General features: G+C 41.4%; 1 protein-coding gene across 2 annotated transcripts in view; it reads left to right on the top strand.

The window, feature by feature from the left end:
* The window catches only part of SRP72 (signal recognition particle 72kDa), a 48,107-nt gene extending 45,459 nt beyond the window's left edge, over positions 1-2,648 (top strand). The window contains exons 18-19 of one of the 2 annotated variants that reach the window (XM_006868045.1): positions 1,470-1,629; positions 2,422-2,648. In XM_006868045.1, the coding sequence (XP_006868107.1) occupies positions 1,470-1,629; positions 2,422-2,599 (338 nt within the window). In that variant the 3' untranslated portion in view covers positions 2,600-2,648. The remainder of the gene's footprint in view (positions 1-1,469; positions 1,630-2,421) is intronic. The other variant, XM_006868046.1, reaches the window with a different exon arrangement.
* Positions 2,649-10,438: the final 7,790 nt, after the last annotated feature.

The raw sequence follows: 10,438 nt of genomic DNA, 5'->3' as shown, positions 1-10,438 counted from the left end.
ATTCTGTGTTGTTGTTGGCGGAGCTCTCTGCTATACGTCCACCGGATCCGCCATCTTGTTTGTTCTTATGCATAGGCTTTTGACTGTTGTTGTTGTTATGTGCTGTGGAGTCTTTGACTGTAGATAATAACAAATTATGGATAACGTTGTGAAGAACACTTTATATATTGTGCTCTTAAGAAACGTGTATGCACATCAAGAGGCAATTAGAACACAAAAAAGTTATATTGAATGGTTTAAAATTAGGAAAGAGGTATGGCAGGGTTGAATCCTTCAGTATACTTATTTGATCTGTATTCTGAGCAAGTAGTTTGAGAAGCTGGATTATATGAAGAACAACATGGCATCAGGATTGGAGGAAGGCTCATTTACAACTTTGCTTTCTGGGAGCGAAGAGGACTTACAGTACTTACTGATGAAGATAAAAGATCACAGCCTTCAGTATCGATTACACCGCAATGTAAAGAAAACAATAACCTCACAAGTGAACCAGTAAATAACATGATTGAGAAAATACTGAAGTTATCAAAAACTACATTTTGCCTGAATCCACCATCAACATTCATGGAAACATCGGTCAAGAAATCATACAACATAGTGCATTAGACAAATCTGCTGCGTGAGATCTCTTTATAAAGTGTTCAAGAGCAAAGTTACCAGTTTGAGGACTAAAGTGTGCCTGACCTGAGCCATGGTATTTGCAGTCTCCTGGTGTGCATGTGAAACTAAGATGGTGAATAAGGCAGACTGGAGAAGAATCGATGTGTTTGAAGTATGGTGTTGGAGAAGAATACTAAAAGTATCATGGCCTGCCAAAAGAACAAACAAATCTGTGTTGGAAGTAGTACAGCCAGAATGCTCCTAAGGAGCCAGGATGGTGAGACTTCGTCTCTTAGATTTCAGACATGCTATCAGGAGGGACTAGTCCCCGGAGAAGGACATCATGCTTGGTAAATTGGTAAATAGAGGGTCAGCGAAAAAGAGGAAGACTCCAACAAGATGGAGTGACGCATTGGCAGCAGCAGTGGGCTCAAACATAGCAATCAAGAATGGCAGAGGACAGGACAGTGTTTTGTTCTATTGTGCATAAGTCGAACAGACTGGTTGGCACTTAGCAACCGATATTAAGGATAGTAATCTACTCCCTGTTTAGCATAGAAACAATTTTTTGTTATTTCTCTTGAAAGTGTGTGTTGTCGCTTACCAAATGAACATTAACAATTTTATATAGATATATCAACAGATCTTTTCTGTTAAGACTCTGGAATGTTGTGTCATGCTTAGAATACGAGGAGGCTTCAAAAACTTCATGGAAAATGGAATTAAAAGATGATGGATTTTTTTTCCCGTTATATTGTGCAGATAAAACTTCCTCAGATTAATTTATTTCAGGCTTAACTTTATTCATTCCCAGGCTTGGAAACTTTGTTTATGACAAAACTCTCAGTTGTTTATCAATTGTTACACAGGAAAACTGCCTAAGAATTATGACCCCAAAGTTAGCCCAGATCCAGAAAGATGGCTACCAATGCGAGAACGTTCTTACTACAGAGGAAGGAAGAAGGGTAAAAAGAAGGATCAGATTGGAAAAGGGACCCAGGGAGCAACTGCAGGGGCTTCATCTGATCTGTAAGTCATTGCTCTACAATTGACGTCACATAGAAAATCGATTGGTTCTTTATGAGATTGACTCAAGAAGTAGATGATTAATATATATCTTAATTATGAAACGTATAGTCAAAAGTCTTTGCTAAATATTTTCTAGTATTCTTATGTAAAGGAAATAAAATGGTATTTCTTGCTTGATTGATGTATTCAGTTTAGGATTTCAAGTACTTTCAGAAGGAAACTAACTATATACTGGTCATTCAACTGTTTATATATCTAAAGAAACATAAATAGAAGGAGGCTTAAAAATGTTCGTGGAACAATTCCTTTATCTTTTCATTGTTTTTCCATGAACTTGTTAAAGTTCCCTTGTGTATAATGTGATTAAAAGTACTAAAATGATAGTAGATATATATATTTTTTGTAGTAGTAGGATTATAATGTCCTGGTGTGGCACTGTAGGATAAACAGTGTACTGCTAACTGCAAGGTCGCGTTTCAAGCCCACCATCAGCTCGTCGGAAACCCTATATAGGGGCACTATGAGTCAGAATCGACTTGATGGCACTTAACTACAATAAAGTATGATTATAGGCTATTTAATTTTTTTTCTCTTGTTTAACCTTTTCTATAGTTGGGATGTACCATGTAAGTATGTTTTTTATTTTTAAATAATAAAATACATTTTTGTCAAAGGAAAAATGGATAGGGGTTTAGGGAAATAGAATATGTATGAAATTGTTAGAGGAGGAAAGCAAAAGCTATGTTAATAATATGGATAACCAAAACTTTTCTTATGATTTGATGATTTCAGGGATGCCAGTAAAACTGTGAGCAGTCCTCCCACCTCCCCAAGACCTGGAAGTGCAGCAACAGTATCTGCCTCTACAAGTACTATCATACCCCCGCGACATCAGAAACCTGCAGGGGCCCCAGCAACAAAAAAGAAACAGCAACAGAAAAAGAAGAAAGGTGGAAAAGGTGGCTGGTGATTAGAACCTTCTTATTCCAGGCTATTTTTAAATTAGTCTCATTGACACTAGAAACATGACGACGGTAACACAGCAAGAAGCACAGAACTGCTCCCTCCTTTATCCTCACATTTTCATAAAAATCTTCTGCATCAAATAGGAAAACCATCTTCCTCAAGATGCCTAGTCAGACTTGACCTTCTTGTACCAAGTAGCTTTACACAGATTATGAGGACTGAAAATTGGGTGTTTCTCCACCTTGATATCTGTTGCAGCCTTTCTCTTTGTGTTCTCATCTGGTCTTTTTTCAGTTCCACAACAAGGCATGTTATATAAGATTTCTCCAAGATTGACGTTTTCAACTAGAATCTGAAAAAATTGTTCTTATTCAAATTGTACTTATATTGTATTTTAGGAAACTGAAAGTGGAATCTTCTGAGCATTCCAAATCATCTGCTTAGGAATATCATGTGATAAAAAGGGACCTTAACAATACACTACTGTTCTTCACCTCATTAAATGAGTGACCACAGGAAAATGAAAATAAATGACTTGAATATTCTGTCATGTGATACAGGAATATGGGATACTTTTCATTATATTTTTTATAAATGAGGCTTCAAAAGTTTGTGGAAAATGAAATTAAAAGAGAATGGAAAATTTCCAAAAACCTTGATGCGCCCCCATATATTAATTAGGACTCTTTTTGCACACCCACATTATCTTCAGATTACGGTGACATTATGCTGATTTAGCACCATTAAAGCACTCAAGGATTTTCAATGTTGCCAGAAGTTGACAATTGGGCTGTTTCAATCAGAAATATTAATGGTCCCTGTCAAGAGCATGAACTGACTTCCTAAGCTGAGGGAAAATCCGTACCAGAGTTCAATACCAGGCAGTATTCAGATCTAACAGGACTGTTCGACCCAACTAATAGATACTCAAATGGCCACTGTTTCTACTTATGGGTATTACCATTCATGAACCTTCTCAAAGTAATGAAGTATTTTACAGTCATCTGATGGTATATAAATATTGTACTTGTCTTTCCTTGCTTACAAACCACTTTCTCATTGAACTGCTGCAAGACAGACAGATTGGAATGTCTACCCCTGTATTCATTTTATGCTGTTCAAGATATCATTTAATTTAGGTTCATGAGTATTTTCTTGTGATCATATTACTCTGTCCTTGTTAATAAAGTGCTGCTGTGTTTGACTCTGAACATATCTATTGAAACTTCTTTAAAGTTTTCAGAAAGGCTTTTGTTACTTTAGGAGAGAAAGGTTAAGAAATGTGGTGCTGCCTTTCTGTTTTACATCTGTATTTGTGGTGGAAAGTAAAGAAATTCTCTCTAAATAGGAGTGATTTATTATGGCATAACATTTTCTGAGCTCTACAGAAAATAATCTTTTGATGGGGGTGACAGATATTCTTTTTGAATATTTATCCCACTAGCTCTGGTAGCGTAGTAGTTATGAGTAGGGCTGCCAACTGCAAGGTCAGCAGTTTGAAACTACCAGCTGCTCTGCGGGAGAAAGATGAGGCTTTCTGCTCCCGTAAAGATTTACAGCCTTGGAAACCCTGTACAGGGTCGCTATGAGTCTGAACCGACTCCACAGTATTTAACAACAACGACATAGTAATAATTATTCACTGTTGTGTTGTTAAGTGCCGTCGAGTCATTTCTGACTTAGTGTATAGGGTTTCCAAAGAGTGGCTGTTGAGCCTGAACCCCTTACCTTGCGGTTCAAACTGACCCTGTAGCCCCACACATTAACCTGCAGCGCCACACCAGAATCTTGGTGAAAATAACCCATAATTGAACATTTAAAACCAAGGTACAGCAGCAAAATTTTGATTCTCTATTTAGTCATTGTTACTGACAATCATTACTGAAACCGTAGTTCAAATAAATATGTAAAAATTGTCAAAAGAAGTATTTACATTACATTTGCTCTTTTGGACAGATGGGTACCCAATGACATACATACTTTGTGTATATATGTGTGTGTGTATGCATACATTTATAAGAACCAATGTGAATACATACATTCACTGTGGTACATTTTAAAATAAAATATTCTAGCGGTGAGTATGGATTTAGGTGTTTTGAGTGTTGACTTATTATTGAGGACTCCTGGTTAGTTAGTATGTTTTAAGAGTTTTCTTTTAAGCTGGGTTCGGGAATGCTTCTGCCCCTACCAGCAGAATCAGAACTAATGTATTGGGATTGATAGAACCAGTTTAAACCCCACTGAAAATTAACGTGTTGGTATGTATATGTAAACAGATTTTTAAAAATATTTTTTTCAAGAATAAAACACAGGATTTTCAAGACTACTTGGATAAAGCTAACCTTGAAAACTTGCATCACTCAAGCCTTCTGGAACCTTCCACTCATTCATTGTTCCATAATCTATTTCAAACATAGTTCTAATGAAGGAAAGTCAGTTTATTGCATTAAAATGATTTTGTTAAATTCTGAAATATGCAAAAGAGTCTAAGAAAATAAAAGGAACCATTCTCAACACTTATCCAGTTTAAGAATCATTGCAACCATTTTTTAAAACTCCATTTTGTACAGGTTTATTTAGCGTAGTGGTTGAATCGGGCTGCAAACCGCAAGGTCAGCAGTTCGAAACTACCAGCTGTTCCGGGGGAGAAAGATGAGGCTTTCAGCTCCTGTAAAGATTTACAGTCTCAGAAACCCTGTACAGGGTCGCTATGAGTCGGAACCGACTCCATGGCACAAAGTCATCATTACTAACAGTCAAGATTCTGGTTTTGTTGTTGTTAAGCGCTGTCCAGTGGGTTCGGACTCTTAGCGACATTGTATAGGGTTTCTGAGTTATTTGGGATCAGAAAGCCTCATATTTCTCCCGTGGAGCAGCTGGGTCGAACCGTCGACTTTGTGGTTTGCAGTCCGATGCTATCGTATGGTGCCACCGCGCACCCATGATTATAGTAGACAACTAATTTAATCTGGGGCTTCTTGGAAACAAAAAAAAAAAGGCAAAGGAAATGTTAAATGATGACGCCCTTCACATCCCTAGTTATTAATCAGCAAAGGTCAGCAAAAAAGAGGAAGATCCCAGTGAGATGGATTGACTCAGTGGCAGCAGTGGCTCATGTGTTAACCACAGGATCCGGCAGTGTTTAGTCTTGTGCATAAGGTCACTGTGAATCAGAACCGCCTCCGGGAAACCTAACAACAATCCTGAGTAGCAGCTTTCAGCATAGCAAGGATTGTGAGGCTGGCATGGGACCGGGCAGTATTTCATTCGGTTGCTATGAGTTGGAGCTAACTCCAAGACATCTAACCAGCATCTTCCGGTATTCCTAGCGGAATAGGGCGGGGAGATGAACTTCCTTGCCAGGAGAGTGATTGGGAGTTGGGGGAGGCGGGAATTCATCTCTGGAGACTCTCAGGACTGGCGCCACAGGCTCCGAGACACGTGGGATGGGCGGGCTTTGGTTTGAAGCCAGAGAGGTAGGATTTAGATATCTGGTAATCCCGACGCCCAGCAAAGCGTTCCCAGGGCAACCGGCCCAAGGCAATCGTGCTGCAGAGCCTCAGGGCAAGCAAGGGAGTCAGAGACAGCTTTCAGGCAGCAGCTACAGCGTGAACAGCTGGGCTAGAACTTCTGTAGCACCTCCCCGTTTCATTCCTTCCTCGCCTCCAGTCTCCGCGAACCTACCGCAGTCCGCCTGCGGTGAGCGCGCCATGCCGGGCCGCAGTTTTGGAGCCCTGGGACTGGCCGCGGCTCTGGTGACTGCGGGTGTGGTCTACGCCGCGTGGACCTACGTCTCCGCCTCGTGCCCGCCGCGGGGGCCACACCTGCGGGAACCCAGGGCTGCGGTTCCTGCGCGCTGGCGCGCAGCGTTAGAGCCAGAAACCGGGGCGGAGGGGATGGAGAGGGTGAAGGCAAAGAAGAGCCTTGAGAAGGGAAAGACAGAGAAAGAGAAAACCAGGGACAAAAGAAAGGAGGAGAAGGAGAAAGCGAAAAGGAAGGATTCGGAAGAGAAAATTAAGGGCAAAGAAAAGGAGTTGGGGAAAGAAAAAGGGAAGGCGAAGAGTAAAGGGAAAGAAGAGGATAAAGAGCAGAAGAGGAAAGATCAAGAGAGGGAGACAGAGAAAGCGAAGGAACAATTAAATGGCAAAGAAGAGAAAAAGAATAGCGTCTTGTCGAAGTGCCCGATGGAGCCGCTGGTAAGAGAACAGGTGTGGCGGTCACCTGCCCGAGACCCTCTCCCTAAGGCCATTGTCCCGCATTCACACGCTTGACTGTAGCTCTGTTACGTCTGAGACCCCCGATCAGACGTCGTAACCGGGTCCTTTTCAGGTTTTTTGCCTGTGGATGGGCGGGGGATGTGCCAAACTTAGAACCACCCTGTCCTCAGCCCCAAGAAGCTCTGGTAAGGTAGTGGTTATGGGCTGGCTGCTAACCTTAAGGTCGGCAGCTCAGGTAAAGATTTACAGCCTCGGAAACCGTATTCAGGGTAACTCTGAGTCTGAACCGCCTCCACGGCACATAACCACCACCCCTCAGACCCAACCTGGCGTCCTCATCCTTGTCTTAGAAGAGAAGAGCGCATCGTTTTCCACAAGTATCCTGGAAATGGACCATTTCCCATTCTTATCTCGGTCCAAGCACTTGAATCCCAGTGCACAGACCCGGAATTTATATAGTGTGTGCTTTGGGCGGCTTGGTTCTTTCTTCGTGGGCCATATGGTTAGCTGAGGCCCTGGTGTGGCTCTGTAGGATAAGCATTGGACCTCAAAGTCTGTTTGAACCATAAGGTCGCGGGTTCAAACTCACCAGCCGCTCCTCAGAAACCATATACAAGGTCACTATGAGTCGGAACATTGTATGACACTTAACAACAGTGGTTAACTACTTGTATTGTTTCTGACGGTCACTGAGCCCTAGGGGATGGCCACAAAGTTTAAACGGAGAGGACTCAGAAACCAGTCATTGTTGGGGTCAGTTTGATGTTGACTATTCATGAAATTCTTGGCTGCCTGCCTCCTTTGCCCAGATCTGCTTTCTAGTTCTACACTACTGGAACTAATAGAGATTTAATATCTAAAACACAGACTACGTAGATCCATTTATGGTTAAAGGAATCAACTATTACAAAGAATGGTGCTCCAAATCACACTTCATGTCAGAAGACAGTAATTTCTTGTGATTATAAATGTGAGGATGTATATTTAACTGAAAAAAAAAACAAAACAAAACAGATGATCAAGCACAGGTGTTGTTAAGTGCTTTCGAGTTGGTTCTGACTCATTTGTTGTTGTTAGGTGCCATCAAGTCGGTTCCGACTCACGGGGACCCTATATAGGGTTTTCGAGGAGCAGCTGTAAGTTTGAATCGCTAACCTTTGGTTCAAATGACCTTGTAGTCCAGTGCTTATCCTATAATGCCACACCAGGACTCCATGGGTGACTAGGAGGCTTAAAGACAGATTGTGTTTGGAATGGGGGTATTATGGTGGTGGTTTAAGTTGGTTCCAACTCATAGTGACACCGGGTTTTTTTGAGGAGGGCTGATAGGTTTGAACAGCTGACCTTTTAGTTATCAATCCAGTGTTTATCCTGCAGCGCCACACCAAGAGTCCTGCTTTCATATGGTGGTGGTGGTTATGTGCCGTGGAGTCAGTTCCGACTCATAGAGACCCTGTACAAGGTTTCCGAGACTGTAAATCTTTACGGGAGCAGAAAGCCTCATCTTTCTCCCGTGGAACAGCTGGTAGTTTCTAACTGCTAACCTTGCGGTGCACAGCCCAATTCGTAACCACTACGCTACCAGAGCCATATAGATCATTTTAAAAAGGGGGAAAGAGACAGTCATTCTATTTCTATTTGTTAGGTTGTTGTTTTTAGGTGTCATTCAGTCAGTTCCTATTCATAGTTACTCTATGCACAACAGAAACAAATACTGCCTGGTCCTGCACCATCCTCAGATTGTTAAATTTAGCCTATTGTTGCTACTACTGTGTCAGTCCATGTGGTTGAGGGTCTTCCTCCTTTACAATGACCCTCCGCTTTACCAAACATGATGTTCCTCAAGGATTGGACCTTCCTGACATGCCCAAGTATGTGAGACGAAGTCTTGCTGTCCTCTCTTACAAGAATCATTTTAGATGTACTTCTTTCTTATAAGACAGCTTTGTTCTAGCAGTCCATCGTACTTAGCCAACACCATAATTCAAAGGCTTCCGATTCTTCTATGGTCTTCCTTCTTCATTGTCTGATTTTCACATGCATATGAGGCCAGGTGGAATCATTGATGGACTCAAGTGTGGCAGTGGTAGTGAGGTTGGCCCAGGATCGGACATTGTTTCGTTCTGCTGTGCATTGGGTTGCTGTGAGTTGGTTCCGACTCGATGGCACCTGACAACAATTAGGTAACTGAAAAAACAAGACTTGGGTAAGGCATACGTCAATCCTCAAAGTGGCATTAGGATTACTTTTCTCCAGTAATCCAGTCTTAATCTAACATCGACACTCAATGTTCCAACAGAACCAGAAGCAATTTATAAACTTGCTGTTGTTTTGAAACCAGTGCCATTAAAGAATGAGCTAGTGCACATATACTCTGCATGGATGGAGCTGCCAATTGAAATGGACTGGATGGGAACTGTTGTTTTTGTTTGTTTGAACTATCAAAGACGATTTCTAATGTAATTAGTTATTTCTCCATTAAGCTGTTTGGAAAACAGAATTCATTTTTTTGTGAGCAATCAGGTTGTATTGTTGCTCATTTAGTACTGCTTAAATAGGTTTGCATCCTAGAAACAAATTTTCTGAGCACTGTGAACATCCTAGTTCAGCCTTCACACCAGCCTGCACTTGCCTCGCAATCAAGATTTGTAATAAAACTGATGTGTTGGTGGAACGCATCTTTCTCAAATTTACTTCTAGTTCATCAGTTTTCAAAATAAATCCTCGTTCATTTTTTAAACTTTTTATTGTGAGTTGAGTGAAGATTTACAAACAAGATAATCAGTTTGCTTTCAACAAATCATATACATTGTTTCATCTCAATGATTGCAATCTCCTCCATGTAGCAACAGTAGTCTGCTTTCTCCTTGTGGTTGTTGTTGGTGGTTATGTGCCAGGGAGTTGGTTCCGACTCATAGCGACCCTGTGCAGGGTTCCCGAGTTACCCATGTACAAATACCTCTTTCAAATCATGTATTTGTGGGATATGTACGTATATATCTATATCCCACTCTTTTTAAAGTGCTCAAGAGCAAAGATGTCAGCTTGAGGACTAAGGTGCACCTGACCCAAGCCATGGTATTTTCAATAACCTCATATACATATGAAGGCTGGACAGTGAATAAGGAAGACTGTAGAAGAATTGATGCTTTTGAGTTATGGTGTTGGAGGACAATATTGAAAGTACCATGGGCTGCCAAAAGAACAAACAGATCTGTGTTGGAAGAAGTACAGCCAGAGGCTCCTTGGAGGCCAGGATAGCCAAAACTTTGTCTCTCATACTTTGGACATGTTGTCAGGAGAGACCAGTTGCTGGAGAGGGATATCATGTTTGGTAAGGTGGAGGGGCAGAGAGAAAGAGGAAGACCCCCATTAAGATGGATTGGTAAGGTAGCAACATCAGTGGGTTCCAGCATGGCAACAATTATGAGGTAGCCCAGGACCAGGCAGTGTTTTGTTCTGTTGTGCATCGGGTCACTATGAGTTGGTATCGACTGACTTGATGGCACCTAACAACAACAACAATTCTACTCTGCCTCCCTTACCCATTCAGCCTGTGTCCCTCTCTGCATATATCTACACCTGTGCATATATCTACACACTGTTGTGCCAAGGTTGTGTAT

This window comes from Chrysochloris asiatica, unplaced genomic scaffold, assembly GCF_000296735.1.
Source record: "Chrysochloris asiatica unplaced genomic scaffold, ChrAsi1.0 scaffold00115, whole genome shotgun sequence".
Taxonomy (NCBI): Eukaryota; Metazoa; Chordata; class Mammalia; order Afrosoricida; family Chrysochloridae; genus Chrysochloris; species Chrysochloris asiatica.
This window is presented reverse-complemented; position numbering and strand designations above follow the sequence as displayed.